Source organism: Electrophorus electricus, chromosome 17 (genome assembly GCF_013358815.1).
Source record: "Electrophorus electricus isolate fEleEle1 chromosome 17, fEleEle1.pri, whole genome shotgun sequence".
NCBI lineage: Eukaryota > Metazoa > Chordata > Actinopteri > Gymnotiformes > Gymnotidae > Electrophorus > Electrophorus electricus.
The window spans coordinates 11,132,343-11,149,236 of record NC_049551.1 but is presented as its reverse complement, the minus strand read 5'-3'; the positions used below and the strand labels follow the sequence as shown (position 1 = coordinate 11,149,236).

The 16,894-nt window shown below is 49.3% G+C and overlaps 1 protein-coding gene across 2 annotated transcripts in view; it reads left to right on the top strand.

Moving 5' to 3' along the window:
* Positions 1-16,894, top strand: part of exd3 (exonuclease 3'-5' domain containing 3) — a 35,450-nt gene that overhangs the window by 2,999 nt on the left and 15,557 nt on the right. For both annotated transcript variants that reach the window (XM_035535436.1, XM_035535437.1), the window contains exons 3-18: positions 2,409-2,473; positions 6,315-6,662; positions 7,865-7,918; positions 8,016-8,155; positions 8,360-8,466; positions 8,559-8,632; positions 8,958-8,996; positions 9,304-9,470; positions 9,602-9,752; positions 10,149-10,347; positions 10,667-10,776; positions 11,348-11,531; positions 11,814-11,980; positions 12,397-12,600; positions 14,577-14,630; positions 14,943-15,074. In XM_035535436.1, coding sequence (XP_035391329.1) covers positions 2,409-2,473; positions 6,315-6,662; positions 7,865-7,918; positions 8,016-8,155; positions 8,360-8,466; positions 8,559-8,632; positions 8,958-8,996; positions 9,304-9,470; positions 9,602-9,752; positions 10,149-10,347; positions 10,667-10,776; positions 11,348-11,531; positions 11,814-11,980; positions 12,397-12,600; positions 14,577-14,630; positions 14,943-15,074 — 2,195 coding nt within the window. The remainder of the gene's footprint in view (positions 1-2,408; positions 2,474-6,314; positions 6,663-7,864; positions 7,919-8,015; positions 8,156-8,359; positions 8,467-8,558; positions 8,633-8,957; positions 8,997-9,303; positions 9,471-9,601; positions 9,753-10,148; positions 10,348-10,666; positions 10,777-11,347; positions 11,532-11,813; positions 11,981-12,396; positions 12,601-14,576; positions 14,631-14,942; positions 15,075-16,894) is intronic.

Here is a 16,894-nt window from a genome sequence, read left to right as displayed (position 1 = left end):
TGTACAGTCTGGTCCTGAATTTCGTGTTCCCACGTAGTTGATTAAATGGTTAACGTACCTGGTTGGGCACTTTTTCATCACACCTGATTCCTAGAAAATGGGAGGGTGGAATACTTGGAGGATCTGAACACAACTGCATTAAAGTCTCAGTTCTACTTTAACCTGTAGGAATTGGAACTTGAGGATTAAGATCTGAACACCACCGATGTGGATGTGGAGGGTTTATTGCTTGCTTGTTCTTTACTAATTTGGTCCATGAATAATAGCTTATTGTTGCACAGGTGAACTGAAGCCATTTAAATTGGTTGGCTGTAACAAGCTTATATTTTATTGCCTAATGTTGGACACTGAAAATAATCGAAATGTTATACATGGGGAAGTTTAGCCTAAACGTTGTTTAGGTCATTGTGTTATTATGGGTGAATTAACAATAGGCCTATAGAGGATGGTATGGATGTCTTCTAAGTGCACCCACCTCCCCCCAGTAACTCTCCCTTCACATTAAATAACTGCATAACCTACATTCCACTGTCTCCTTCCATCTCACTTTCCCCTCTTTGTGTGTGTGTGTGCGTGTGTGTGTGTGCGCACATCCGGGGGGGATTGGGGGGCATGTGCCTGTGTGTGTGTGTGTGTGTGTGTGTGTGTGTGTACGTGAAAGAATGGGCCATAGTTAAGGACAAAGAAGAGAATGTTAAGTGTGTATTGCTTCACCATCTACTCTGTCACATAGGCAGCGGGAAAGTGTAATGGGAAAAGTCTGGGCAGCCCAGCTGAAGCAGCCTGGCTGTGCATGCTGGTCTGGACAAGGATGTTGAACAGGTCCCGCTCAGGAAATGCACCAATTGCAGCATGTGTCTGTGCGGGCTCTGCGAAGAAATGCACTGTGCCGTTTCATCCCAACTGTGATTTGTCATGCGCATTTGAACATCGTGGTGTGGTTTGGGAGATTATCTTGTTTCTGGAAGCTTTCTGTAGTGACATGCATAACTGCAGGTTGGAATGTTTAGTCATATGTAACTGTGCACGCTTGCACAACTCCATGTTTTTAGGGGTCAGTTTGATGAAATGTCATTGGATGACACACACAGGTTCACACAACATCCACACGCATGCCCTGAACTCTAAATTGGAGATTTTTAAATAGGTGTTAATTATATTTTACCGAGTTCATTGTTGAAAATTGTTCTATTTATGGAGGTTATGGAAGTTAGTGGGGGGGGGGTTGTGATGTGCTTTATCAGCAATGTTCAGTACTGTCTCAGCAATGTTCAGTACTTTCCCAGTAATGGTCAGTACTGTCTGCTGGCTGGTGTCGGGCAGCCCTGCAGCGTGACTGGTTGCGCAGGCTGGCGTGTGGACAGAGACAAGCCCTCTGCTGCGCTTTCCCAGGGCACCGCTAAGGAAGGCGGGATGTTTTACACCGCAGCCTCAGCGTTGCCCTTTCCAGAGGAAATCCGAGACAAACGCAGACAGGGGCGAGGTGGAGCGGCGTTGGGGAGGTGGTGGGGCTTGGCAAGAAGGGGAGGGGGGGTGTAGGGATGGAGAGAGAGAGAGAGGGAGAGAGAGAGAGGTGTGGGCCACACAGCATGAGCAGAGCAGTTGCTTTCAGTGCAGCTCAAAGGAACATATACTTCCCCTCTGCTTGGCCATTGTTAATGGCCTTTTCGGAGCCCCTCCTCCTCCTTGAGAAAATGTCTCATCTTCTCACAGCATTGTGGCCTGAAATCATTCCCAAAAACACAAAGGACCAGCACCTCTGCAGGAACAATGGCCACCTCTGCTTGTGTCTCCCTTTTACGCATATTAAATGGTAATTTCGTGACCCTCTTTTCTGCAATTCAGATGCGGTGTGAAGTTTCCACACACAGCAGTGTTTAGGGTGGGGGGCCCAAGGGGGGGGCGGAGAAATCAAAGGTTGAAACTTTGTTCTTAAACAGTGTCCCGGAGTTCAAAGGAAACGAACACCATGCTTAGCAAGCTACTTTTCTCTTCACATTATCACATTATCTTCAAAAAATTATGCTTTTAAACCGTATTCTCCAGTTACAAAGAAAGTAGCATATTTTGAATCATAATGGAGAAGTTTTCTAGTTGAGCCATTTTTCGCAGTTCAACAGAAGGACGACGTTAACAAAACGCTCCGCTCAACCAACACAGGCGAGGAGCAGGAAAAGCACAAATAGGAAGGAACAGAGTGACATAAGTGATTTATGACAAAGAGACAAAGCAGGAAGATGAGAATAGCGAGGTGTGTGTGTGCGCGCGTGCGCGCATGTGACTGCACGTGTCTGTGCGTATGCATGTGCATGCGCATGCTAGGTAACAGGTGGGGGGGAGAGGTGAGAGGATAACCCTGTGTGTGTGTCTGTGTGTGTGTGTGTGTGTGTGTGTGTGTGTGTGTCCAGGTGTTGACCCCGGTGTCCTGCGAGACCAGCTCTTTGACTTGTGGAGCAAGAAAGAGCTGCAGGCGGTAAGACGCTGCTGTAATTACACTCTCAAAGTGTGAAAAGGAAGGTCCATAATTTTAAACTTCAAAGTCATTCTCAAAGGGATCGTGATGTGTTCTGAATGCCTGGAACATTCCAGGTCTGCTTTCAAAGAGGGAAGCTTATCTGATGTTTGTTAGTTTCAAGGAATGCAAGTGGGCCTTAGATATAACAAAACCACATGTTTAACATTGCATCCATCCCCTTACTTCATGCCCGCGCCCCCTGTGGGCAGCACAAGGTAATGCACCCATCCTTCCAGCCTGCCCCATCCAAACTGCCAATTAGACTGGTGTGTCCCCCCCCCCCCCCAGTTTAGAGTGTACAGGAGCTCCACCGATGTCACAGACTTTGACAGCTTTCAGTCGATCAGACCACGAAGTAATCAGAATATTGAGGGCACGTTGAACACCATGTGCTGGTGGCCAGTAGCTCACTCAAAAATCAAACACTGGGAAGACTTCAGGAGCGTTTTCATAGTTCTCTGCCTAGAGACAGCCAAAATGAGAAAGAAGAAGAACAGCTCCAGACTATGGTGCAGACCCCATCACCGTGCTTAAGGGATTTTGCATATGACTACTTGCACTCAAACGGCAGCCAGGAATGTCTGAGGAAGAGATTGCACGATGCATACGGAATGCCTCCAACCCCAAACTCGCCAGTGGTCTGTGTGGAATAGTGGTCACTGTTGAGCAACTGGTGAAAACAGGTTCCTTTATAGAGGGAAAAAAAACTGGAGGCGTTCCACACACTACTGGGCTCTTGTACAACAATCCAGCACCACCGATCACGCTTCCAGGAAAATGTAGAAAACGACTCGAGCCATTCCAGACACAACCTGGCTTGTGCACAACAGTCCAGCACCTCTGATCATGCTTCCAGGAAAATGTAGAAAAAGGGGCAAAAGAGAAGTAAAGAAGCTGCTGTGGGTCACGGTGGGCGTTCTTTCACTGCTAGTGGTACCTGTGTGTCGGCGGCACTACAGGGTGCTGTGCTGGACACTGGGTGTACCGGTACCCTCTGGGAAGGTGTATATAGTGGGGTGCTGGAAATGGGAAACCGGCAAAAGTTCCTCATGGCTAACAGGCAGGGGAGTAGAGCCTTTAGCAGGTCCATGGTACTCACTGGTTTGCATGACACGAGCCTCACTACCAATATTTTAAATACCCGTGGATGAACACCTGCATATGCTGCTTCTTTTGGGCCTGTATTTTCTATGTGCCAGCCAGATGGCATGGAAGCCACATTTGGGAAGGTATTCCCTACCTGGGAATACCCACACTGCACTCGACTGGGATTACTCCAGTCTGCGATGAGCCGGGTGAGAAGCCAACCTCACCACCATGTCTGAAAGCACAACCTCAATGAACTGGTGTGGCCACCAGTTTAGGAACGGGTGTTTTTAATGTGGTTTTGGATTCATTGTCGTCTATTCCTATGCAAACTGAAATGGGATGGTGGGTTGTCGATTTACCATGTACCTTGCAGGAGATCACAGCATCACAAAGATCTGATGCCCTGTGCAAAGATTTGAGGCAAGCCAGTAAAAGTCCCACCCTGGGAAGTATCCACTGTGAAGAACAACAAGGTGTTCTTTAGCACAATGTGCCATCCAAGCACAGGGGCTTAAGGGTGTGTTCAGACTTTCTGTTTGATTAAAACAAACCCTGATGTGATTGCTCTGTTAGTATCGTTCATTAGAGCAAGAGAGCGTGCTACCTTTTGTGTGTGTCTTTGTGTGTGTGAGAGAGAGCTACCTTTTCTGTGTGAGAGAGAGCGAGAGCTAGCTTTTGAACTCCAGTGTGCAAGTGTGCACCCAATAAGCTGCCCAGACCCTTTGAGCAGGTCCTTTCAGTCCAATTCCAAACAAACTGTGGTGCAGTATTTCAGTTTGAACACAGTATGGACCAAACGGCCCAAACACAGAATGTGATGTCACAAGATGTGACCCTAAAAAGATAGACTAGAGTGGTGTTAGTGAAAATGAGCCAAGGGCAAACATGGAGAACCAAGGAGGGAACATTTGGTCCAACAAGTATATCTGTACTGAACTGGAAAATTGCACAAAAATGTGCTTTCTTCGTTACCTCCGTGATGCATGCTGCTGCACATACACAATCCCCACAAGGGCATTTAACTCGGAGCAGAGCGTTGTTCTAGCTTCGTAGGTATTATTGTCACTCAATATATGGCATAAAAGCTGCTCACTCAGTATGTGACGTTTCCATTTAACATGTGTTTACGTCTTTTGGTTTGACGGTAAATGTAACAAAATCAGAAATGTAAATATGACCTTAATTAGCAGCTTGTGGTTCCTCCAGTCCTGGAGTTCCAGTTCCTGCTGTATTACAATAGGAACGTATGGAATCAGATTTGCTCAGGTCACTCGTCAAAAGTTTAAAGGTAAACTTAAAACCTACCGGTCTGTTGAAAAGTGCAGGCGTGAAAGCACCAGGAGAGATGACGGTGGTTGGTTTGATGGTACCCTCAGTTCACAAGGCAGGTGATGAGCAGCCTGTGTGAATGCCATGCGGTCCTGAAGTTGTCCACAGCCACAAACGGAATTAACAGAAAGAAGGAAAAGGACCCTTCAGGCAATGGTAACCTCCTTCGTAGGAAGCAGACACCCAGAATGGCATAATTGGCTTCCTGAGATCTGTCTTGTCATCAGTACTGCCGCTCTGGAGACAACAGGCATCACACCTGCCTCTGCTGGCTCCTGGGCGTGACCCAGACAGCCTGCTGGAATGCGTTATACCACATGCCCCTGCATATAGTGCACTCCGATGACAGCAACTTCTCAAATCTGAGGTCAAGAGACATGTGGGTGTAGCAAATGCTAGACAAGGCAGAAATGATCATGCATGAAGCAAAGACCACTGTCTAAAGCCAAAAAGAGAAGAGGTTAGGTCTGTTGAAATATTCTGTCCGAAGGGTCGCTAATGAATATCGAAATTAGTTGGAATTAGTCACTCTTAACGTGGTGGACTTGAAACCCTCTGTTGGTCTCAACAAGTTGATGGCTGGATTGAGGGTGTTGTGTTATATGCGTAGCCAAGATTGGTGACGACGTCATTAACGCTGGTCATGCCTACTGTGGGAGGTCACGGAAGGACCCTGTTTCTTTGGGCGCACACTATGCGCCAGGAAGTAAAGAGGGATGTGGATGAGGGCGGACCAGGAAGTAAAGGGGGATGGGGTGGGGGCGGACCAGGAAGTCAAGAAACGGGAGTAGAGGCGCAGGGTGAACATGGGGCTTGGTGCCAAAGGAAAAATGAAGCAGGATTCGAGGACAGCTCACACAGCTTATTATTTTTTGTTGATAATTCGCTAAGTCTACTTGGAAGTATTTTTGACAACTACAACATGAATTTGCGTTGATAGTTTTAGTTAGGTGCACCGCTGACTTAAGTATAGTGTGGCGTGTATTTAAACCCACTAGATTTTCCTTGGTCCTCATGATGTCTTACTCAAGCTACTTGCTTGTGGTTGAGAGTTACCCCACACTTACAGTTTCCTCACTGCCAGCCTGGGGGGCCTGTAGCAATGCACAGATGAGTGTTTCCTTTACTCTGGCTAATACAACCCGTGTAGGTCTTGCTCTTTAGTTAACACTCTAAAAAGCACTGTGAGGTGCAGGTGAATCACAGACAGACCTAGGGAGCCCCTGGACAGTCCACATGTTTGCTCACTCCCAACCCAACTGTACCACCTACTAAGAGTCTTCGATTGCTTAGTTGGAAGGTGAAATAAGAGCAAAAATGTGGACCGTCAGGGGATCCCTGAGGGAAACACTACCTTGACGGAACTCTCCTCCGCCCCAAGCTGAGGTCGGAGAGCGTGTCTGGATTCTCCCGGCTGCGGGAGCCGCTGGCCGGACTGCTCACCCTGCTGGAGGGCTGTCCGGGCATCCAGAAAGGCAAATCCACCACACTGGGCCAGTTCGTGCTGACGGAGTTCGTGCGCTGGAGGCGTGGCACCTCACGCGCCAGCCTGAAGGGCCTGGCGGGAGAGGAGAGGCGGCGGCTCCAGCTGCAGGCCCTCGGGCTCATCAAGGCGACCCAGCCCGGGTACATGGAGCCCCTGCTGGACATCTTTGAGCTGGAGACGCTAGAGACAAGCCTGCTGCTGGAGCATATTTCCTACCTGCAGAACAGCTGTGCCTATAAAGAGGTATGCAATCATACACACACACACACACACAGAGTAAAGGAAATACTTAGATAGGCTATTAGGTACAAACTACACTCTCAGATTGAAATACAATTCAGTCACATCTCTCTGTGTTCAGCTCAAATCACGTGCTTGACTGCAGAATAACTGAACCTTGAACCTTGACTGCTGAGTCATTGTTGAGGCCCCCCGTTCGTGAGCCACTACACTGAGCCACGTGAGCTGTGGGTTGGCTGACAGGCCGATGCACTGACCCTTGGGCTTGGGGCCGGCTCGCTCCGCCTGTCTTTGGCTCTTTTCTCGGGGACGCTCTTGGTGGGCGGGCTGGGGCGGATGGTGCGGAGGTCCTCGGGGAGGCCAAAGGCCGTGGGGTTTAGGGACAGGGTCAGGTAGACGTCCAGCAGACAGTATGTGTCAATGGCTGGAGAGAGAGAGAGAGGGAGGGAGAGAGAGAGAAATGGAAAAATGAAAACGGGGACATTTGCCAGGGACAAATGGTAAAAGAGAACAGGGACATTTTTCAAATGAGAAGGATGAGTAAAAGCAGAGCCGTAGCTGTAGCTCTGTAGCTGAAAAGCTCTGTCATGCTTACTGGTGTAAACACACACACACACACACACACACACACACACCCCAAAACAGGACTGTAGAATGAAACAGTGTGTCATGCATACTGGTGTAAACGTGCGTGCACACACCCGCACACACCCACACACACCCCAAAACAGGACTGTAGAATGAAACAGTGTGTCATGCATACTGGTGTAAACGTGTGCGCACACCCACACACACCCCAAAACAGGACTGTAGAGTGAAACGGTGTGTCAGGCATACTGGTGTAAATGTGTACACACACACACACACAGTTTTAACAAACATGTATACACTCACACATGCACATGCTTTGTTTTCGTATTAACAGGTAGTAGTACTAGTTTTAAACTGTAGACAAGCGTTGTTTGTTATATACTGAGGTGTTCAAGTATATTCCCTGCAGAGCTTCCGAATCTTTCTAGGGTCTTGTCATGTGTGACTCAGTGTCATGTGTACCTTGATGTTGCATTATTTTTGTTGTGTTTGTGGTTTTCCTTCCCCCCAGCCCCAGGTAATTAGAGTTTGTTATACCTAGCAAATATGAACTAAAGGCACGTGGTACAATATTGCATGAGAGAGTTTAACTAACTGATTCCCTTCCCTGTTAGGCGGCATTGCTTAGCGTGAAGCTTCAACTACAGAAGGAGCTCGACATGGAGCAGGTCAGTGAACGTGCGAGGTGAAAACGACTATAACTACAATACCCACAGTTCTGCACTACTTCTTCTGAGTTTTTCACCCTCTCTTTGGCTGTGGCAGATGTGTGTGCCTCTGATCCTCCTGGACAAGCTGCCGTTGGCGGAGTCGTTCGTGCAGGGCCAACCCGAGCTCCAGGAGCGGCTGGTCAGGCTGCTGGACTCCTGGTGCAGTCCGAGTTTTAGACTGGAGGAACTGCGCAGGTGACCACGGCAGGAGGCGGGGCTTGCTTGCCTAAAGGCGGGGCCAGATTTAATGCACCAAAAGCAGATATAGCGCACCTGACGACATAAGAGAGAAATTGATTGTTCGGAAAGGCCGATTTGACATTTCCATGTTGAGAATCATTAGGTCGGTGCCAGCCAGCCTTAATTCTGTGTGTTGTTCCACCTTTGGTTGTGACACAGGCAGTATCCCCGCGTGTCTCTCTCCAAACATCAGGCGGACCAGATTCAGCCCAAGCTCCTCTGCAAACACGTCTTCCGGCTCATGGAAAAGTTTAACGTCGATCCGGGTGCGTGCGTGCCGTGTGCTCCCCGTGCGTCTGCGCCTGCCGCGTTGGCCTGCAGCCTGTGTGGTTGTTTCATGCTGTCCCTTTGCTTGCAGGCTTGTGTGTGAACTCTGTTCACAAGAGGAAGCTGGACTCACTGCGGTTCCTCATGTACAAGAGGTTCAGGGAGGTGAGCAGGGCCCTTCAGCCTCCGCATGAACGCCTTTCATTAGCACTACAGCACACGGAGTTCTGCCGATTCATTACAACTGCTGAATTCTTCTGATGAAGCGCTGGGTTTGTCAGCTATAGGCTCATATGACTCAAGTAAACAAAAAATGCGTTACCTAATAAATATGTAGCAAAAGCAACCCATTGCCTTTGTAATGCATAAGGTACACATGGAAGGTAAATTATAAACTATAGGCACTCTCCCATATCTTCAAATAGTAATAACCATAATAAAAGGTGTATATATGAAAAATATGTTCTGAATCTTATGAACATTGTTTTAGAAAAGCATGACTGAGGAGAACTGGAGCGACCATGTCCAAGTAGGTCCATCACATGCAGGCGTGTGTGTCATTGTGAGAGTGTGTGTTTGTAGATTTGTGTGTGTGTTTGTCTGTTCCAATGTGCGTGTGTATGTGCTTGTGGTTCTCTGTTGCATTGTGCATACGTGTGAATGTGTCTGTCTCTTGTGTATCTCTGTTTCAGTGTGCATGTGTGTCTGTTTCGTTGTGTGTGTCTCTGTCATTGTGTGCGTGTCTGTGTCTGTGTGTGTGTGCATGTGTTCTTGTTTTTGCGCGTCTCTGTTTCACGTTGTGTGTGTCCCTGTTGTGCGCATGCATGCATCCTCAGGTCACAGTGCAGGGCAGTGTGGAGCTCCAGGTGGTGTTGGTGGAGCTGTTGGTGAGGTTCTGTGGGCTTCGGGCAGCTGCGCAGTGGGCGGAGTTCTACAGCGTCCCTAGAGACAGGCTCCCGTTCGGGGTGTGGGACGCCATGCAGAGCTGCGCCTCCATGCAGCTGTGAGCATGCAAACCACCCCACTATACTCCAGATACACGGCTCAAACACACACCCCCTCTCTCTTATTCTCTCATGTTTAGACAAGCACTCAGTGCTCACCCTCCTGCCTGTGCTCTGCTGTCCCCCTCAGAGAGGAGCGTGAGGAGAGCGCCCCCTTGCAGTCGTGGGTTCCTCCGCAGCTGCACCAGCGGCGCTACTACCAGCTGCCTCTGGCCCAGCACCAGGTGCACTTCCTGCAGACTTTAGAGCAGCTGCAGCGGTGCAGCGACGCCATCTTACAGGTACGTGCGCTGGCTGCCTTTCCCTTCTCCCCGGAGAGCTTTAGTTCCTGCACCCCAGGCAAAGTGTCTGACATGGGAGGAGGAACCTTCCGGATTCTGTGCTTGCTTTGTACATGCAGGAACCAAATGTTCACCCAGATGTATGCAGGAGTGTAATGTTTAATGACGTCGTGTTTGTCTTGTTTGGTTGGTTTTTTTTAATTAGCTGAATATTTAATGTGACACTCTAGTTTAGCACCATACAAGCATTTTTCATATTTCGCAATGTGTTCCGTGAGTCTGGTAGGGCTCCGCTGATGTGTGCGGTTCTGATCAGGGTGGAGGTGATGCTCGGGGTTTGGGTCTGGGCAGTCTCAGAAGGGCCGCTCACGTGTCGTCCCCTGCTGCTGTTCACAGCCGGGCCGGGTGGTCGCCGTGGACATGGAGTGGCGGCCCAGCTTCGGCACGGTGTGCGCCCCGCGCCTGGCGCTCATCCAGCTGGCTGTGCAGGACTGCGTCTTTCTGCTGGACCTGTGCTCGCCCGGCCTCCGCCAGCACCACCAGACCGTGCGTCTGGTCTGCTCGCTGCTGACCGACGAGGAAATCCTCAAACTGGGTGAGCGGCGGACACGTCCGGCTCGACGGCAGCCACAAGGGCGTGGCACCGTCTGGCGGTGGGTTTGGGGTTAGGTCCCCGGTACGTTGGGAAATAAGATATCTCTACTGTCTCACGGTCTCGTATGGGAAAGTATAGAGCCTGCTGCTCTCTCCAGCAGGTGTGAATGTTTGAAGTTTTGGTGTGGGCAGCGTATGGTGGGTATATTGCTATCTGTGATAATTTTTGTATGTTCTTTAAAATTTGTTTTGCCTATGTACGTGTGTATGTGCATGCATGCATGACGTGTGTGTGTCCGCGTGTGCGCATGTGTATAAAGGTTATGGAATGTCTGGGGATCTGAGGAGTCTGGTGACCACGTGGCCTGAGCTCAAGGAGGAGTCTTTGGAGGTTAAGGGAGTGTTGGATATGCTCCATGTCCATCAACAGGTAATAAGTGCTGCTGTATCTCTATGGCAACCAACCATGCTCTTACAGGTGTACGCCAGCTTCCCCTGCTCATACAGTACTCATACACTACACACACTAATGTATACACTAAACACATACACTAACACTGCGAACTATTTAAAACAAAGCTAGTGGGAATCAGATACATTTTCCCATTTGTAATGCCTGCCATGTCTGTTCTGATACCTTACTACAACCAGGTTAATTCTGTAGCAAACATGGCTAAATAATCGAAGCTGGTTGGAGTCAGTTAGCGTGATCTCACTTTAATAATGCAACATCATCCTTCTGGTATTTATAAGCAACATTAGTGAATATAAGAATTCTTTTCATTTGAAGAGCAAACAGTATCACCTGTTGCGTCCTAGTTTTGAGCCCGTTTTCTTGCTGATGCACTGAAGAACTTTCTAGAAATCCAGACGTCACCGCTGACAAAGACTGTAGTTTCTGCCTGACCTTCACGACGCTTGACCGTAGTGGCCTGGACTCTACAGGGCTGTGTGTGTTCACTTGTATCGCGTCCCGCTTTGTCCTGGCGTCCCTACGTTAGCTGCAGCGTTGCTGGCGGGGGAGCAGGCGCGGAGGGTCTCGGCCGCCGGAGGTGAGCGAGGCCTCCACGGAGAAGGGCTTGAGCCTCATGGTGCAGCAGGTGCTGGGAAAACCTCTAGACAAGTCGGAACAGCTGTCCAACTGGGAACGACGACCACTCCGCACCAGCCAGCTCCGCTACGCAGGTTGGGCTTCATTTTCGGAAAATTCCGCTTGACCTGTGGTCCGTTTGTGCCGTTTGTGTGATCAAAAATCTTTCTGGTTTCGATCATGATTTCTTTGTTTTGCTGTGTGTGTTTACACCAGTAAGCATGACGCACTGTTTTGGTTACAGTCCTGTTTTGTCTCATCCTGCTTTCACTCTCCCTTCTTTCTCAGTTGAAAAATGTCCCTGTTCTCTTTTACCATTTGTCCCTGGCAAATGTCCCTGTTTTCATTTTTCCATTTCTCTCTCTCTCTCTCTCCAGCCGTTGACGCGTACTGTCTGCTGGACGTCTACCTGACCCTGTCCCTAAACCCCACGGCCTTTGGCCTCCCCGAGGACCTCCGCACCATCCGCCCCAGCCCGCCCACCAAGAGCGTCCCCGAGAAAAGAGCCAAAGACAGGCGGAGCGAGCCGGCCCCAAGCCCAAGGGTCAGTGCATCGGCCTGTCAGCCAACCCGCAGCTCACGCGGCTCAGTGTAGTGGCTCACGAACAGGGGGGCCTCAACAATGACTCAGCAGCGAGACAGGACAAAAACATGGCAATGTGAGCTGCAGATACAGACACAGCTGTGTTTGGACCTGTGAGGGTGTTTTTTGTCTCTGTGATGGTAAAAGTAGAATATCCTCCACTGGGTTTGACTAAACTGTTTAAAAAGGGTGTTTAAATCAAGATAAAAACATGAGTAAAGGTTTGAGTAGCTTTTAAAGCAGATTTACCTGCTCCAACACCACAGACGCAACTTTAGAATCAGTCATTAACTGTGTGTGCATTTGTGCGTCCGCATGAATTTCTCTGGTGGGTGGTGGTGTAAAAAGCCCAGTTCTGGTGTTCTGATTCCTGTCAGGCTGACCGGGATGCCCTGGGCCCTGCAGGCCACCTGGAGGGGGGGGTGTCAGCCGGCAGGAAGCTGCAGGAGGCCACAATGGCACCCCAGGAGCTGCGCGTGGTGTGTGACAACATGCTGCAGGGGCTGGGGCGGTACCTGCGCTGTCTGGGCGTGGATGTACTGATGCTGGACAACACAGATGACCACAAAGTAGCTGCAGAGGTGACTGACGCACACACGCACATACTTACATATGCGTGCTCACATGCACGCACGCACGCACATACTTACATATGCGTGCTCACATGCACGCACGCACATACTTACATATGCGTGCTCACATGCACGCACGCACATACTTATATATGCACATACACGTGCATACTTGCATATGCACGCACACATGTGCATACTTACATATGCACGTGCACACACACACATACTTACATATGCGGGGGCACACGCACATACTTGCATATGCGGGGGCACACGCACATACTTGCATATGCGGGGCCACACGCACATACTTGCATATGCGGGGCCACACGCACATACTTGCATATGCGGGCGCACACGCACATACTTGCATATGCGGGCGCACACGCACATACTTGCATATGCGGGCGCACACGCACATACTTGCATATGCGGGCGCACACGCACATACTTGCATATGCGGGCGCACACGCACATACTTGCATATGCGGGCGCACACGCACATACTTGCATATGCGGGCGCACACGCACATACTTGCATATGCGGGCGCACATGCACGCACGCACATACTTATATATGCACATACACGTGCATACTTGCATATGCACGCACACATGTGCATACTTACATATGCACGTGCACACACACACATACTTACATATGCGGGGGCACACGCACATACTTGCATATGCGGGCGCACACGCACATACTTGCATATGCGGGCGCACACGCACATACTTGCATATGCGGGCGCACATGCATGCACACGCATGTACATACATATGAATGCACAAACATATGTACACACTCCATAAACACGGATGTACATACATACACAACCACACCCACATACTCATGCACATGTGTACACATGCCCATAAACATGCACATGCATACCCACACACACACACACACACACATGGACATTCATACGATATACATACACACGCATGCAAACACATACATATATACTTACATATGCGCGCACACATGCCCACACGCACATACTTACATATGCGGGCGCACACGCACATACTTACATATGCGGGCGCACACGCACATATTTACATATGCGGGCGCACACGCACATACTTACATATGCGGGCGCACACGCACATACTTACATATGCGGGCGCACACGCACATACTTGCATATGCGCGCCCACACGCACATACTTACATATGCGCGCACACATGCCCACACGCACATACTTGCATATACGCGCACACATGCCCACACGCACATACTTACATATACGCGCACACATGCCCACACGCACATACTTACATATGCGCGCACACTCACGTATACTTATATATGCGCGCACACATGCACGCACATACTTACATATGCATGCACACATGCATGCACACGCATGTACATACATCTGAATGCACAAACATATGTACACACTCCATAAACACGGATATACATACATACACAACCACACCCACATACTCATGCACATGTGTACACATGCCCATAAACATGCACATGCATACCCACACACACACACACACACACACACACACACACACACACACACACACACACACACACACATACATACACATGGACATTCATACCATATACATACACACGCATGCAAACACATACATACATACTTATATACGCACGCACATGCATACAAACATGCATGCGCACACTCACATGCACGCACGCCTTCACATATACACATACACACACACTCGCACGCGCGCACTCATGGGTGTCATTGGAAAAGAATTACATGTTCGAACTGTTTAGGGTTTGGATTTTACATTTCTGAACTTCTACATTTTGCTTGTTTTGTGTTTTGTCTTTTGCATATGACGGTTGCAACGAAACATTTGCACATATGGAGAATGTTTGAGCAATAACCAGTTCTGTGTCCAAACCTGCGCTCTCTGTCTCTCTGTCCATCTGTCTCACTCTGCGTCTCACTCTGTTTCTCCCTCTGTTTCTCCCCCTCTCCAACAGTTAGCCCGGACAGAAGGACGCATCATCCTCACCTCTGGTCAGCCATACCAAACTGTAAGCATGTGTGCATGTCTGCACATTTACAAACACAGAGGGAGGCTTTTACAGATTAGATCGGTTTTCCTCTGCTTGTACACACCTGAGTCAGCGCTCAGCTGTGCTAGAGCGAGGCAGGATATGCTACATGCTGTAAGAAAAGTGTTGTGTTGCCGTGGAGGGTAGCAGCTCCTGATTCCATCCCGACTCTCCAGCTGTGAGCTCCCGGAGCAGACAAGACGTGCGGCGGTAGGTCTGCTGGGACTCATGGCTCCAGAGTCTGTCTCACGCCCCTGCACGGTGCTTCTCTTTCCTCTGCGTCTCACACAGCTGAGGTCCCAGGTAGCGGAGGGTCGCTGTCTCACTCTGGACTGCTCAGAGAAGGCCCGTGACCAGGCTGTCCACGTCCTCAAACACTTCCACGTCCACCTCACCACTTCCGACATATTTAGCCGATGCCAGGTCAGTTGGGGTCGGGCGTGGGCGTGTGGGTGTACGTGTGGGGGTACGTGTGTGTGTGTGTGTGTGTGTTGGAGTGTGTCTTGGCTCCACATGTGTGTGCGTGTTTCCTCGTTGCTCTTATCAGCCAGACAGGAACCCTCTTCCTCCTTCTGCAAAAAAATAAATAAATAAATAAATCGAGTTTCATTTTATCAGCTCGAAGTTCGATGACCAGAAATGAAAACAAACCAAAAGTTACAGAAGCCCCAGCACGAAGGCACTGGTAGCAGAGCATGCAGGAAGTGGGCGAGATAGAGCCGCACTCTGGAGGCACGTCCCCCTGTGAATCACCCTTTTGAAGTGTCACTGAGGTATTCACTGGAACAATGGCTGAAGTCGTTTTTTTTAAATTATTTTCTTTAAACTGTAGGCTATAAACAAGCCGAGGGGCAGAGGAAGGTCTCGTGGGGGGGGTAGACGAAGGAAGAGGTGGAGATGGAGAGAGGGATGAGGTGAGAGAGAGGAGAGGTTTGTGGGTAGTAGACTAAATACAGATTGGCGCGTGTTGCCGTTGTTTCGCACATCGGGATGGATTGGTGAGAGAGTCCGAGACGAGTGAAGCTCTCGGGCGAGCGAGCGAGAGTGTTTCTCTAGAGTGCTCTGGGTGGTCTAGAAAAGAGAAGCTAGCTAATGAAATGATGAAAATAGATTCCCGATCCAGCAGGCAAAGCTGCGTCGTGTAAGCCGACAGGCAGCTAGACGCTGCATCGGATGGAAAACAACAAGATGAAGACGGATAAAGTGGCTGATTGACTGCTATTGTGACATACCTGATTTCCATCAGAGCAGAGGTCTGGGTTTCACTCCTCAGGTGGTGTGTGTGTGTGTGTGTGTGTGTGTGTGTGTGTGTGTGTGTGTGTGTGTGTGTGTGTGTGTGTGTGTGTGTGTGCGTGTGTGTGTGTGCGTGTGTGTGTGTGCGTGTGTGTGCGTGCGTGTGTGTGTGCGTGCGTGTGCGCGTGACCACAAGGCAGAGAAAAAACACTGGTACATGTGCACTTGATGTTTGGTTTTTGTTTTGTTTTTTCTTCAGTTTTCAACCCTGGAATTTGAAATATGAATCGTATGAATGTAAAGCATAACATGTCTCACCATCAGTGCATGCTTGTTTGCTTTCAGTTGTGGCTTCCGTTGGAAGACTCTGCCCTGTGTACTCCAAGAAACGTAACTCAGCTGTCCGTGAAATTCCTCAAATATGTAATCTCCTGTATGTCAGGTGTGTGTGTGTGTGTGTGTGTGTGTGTGTGTGTGTGTGTGTGTGTGTGTGTGTGTGTGTGTGTGTGTGTGTCCAGCCTCTGTTCCCTGTCCCCTTCACTCAGCTGATGGTCATCTCATCCACATTTGGAGTCTGTGGCATGTGTTTGTGCTGAGCACCAAAACAAAAATGGACACACTTTTGGAACAGCTGTGTTGTTTTGGGTTTTTTTTTTTGGGGGGGGGGGGGGTTAGTTTATTTATTTATTGCTGTTAATATGGAAATCGGTTGGCAGTGATGGACAGTACAACAAGGTGAAAGAACGTGGAATTGGAAACAGAAAATAAAAAGCCTTTAACAGAGTAGAATGAAAAGGCTGGGGGGTCTCTGCAGAGGTGCACCAGGGCTGGTATGTGCAAGCCCACCCAGGCGAGGGTAACCCTTTTGTTATCTGATTGTAGTGCTTTGATGAACAGTAGCCGCGTCCCCCAGGCAGGGACAGGCATTCCTGCACTTCTTAAGCCTGCACCGCTGCGTGGCCCATTGATACCATCACCAATCATTAACTCTTACACTGCTGGCTCCACCA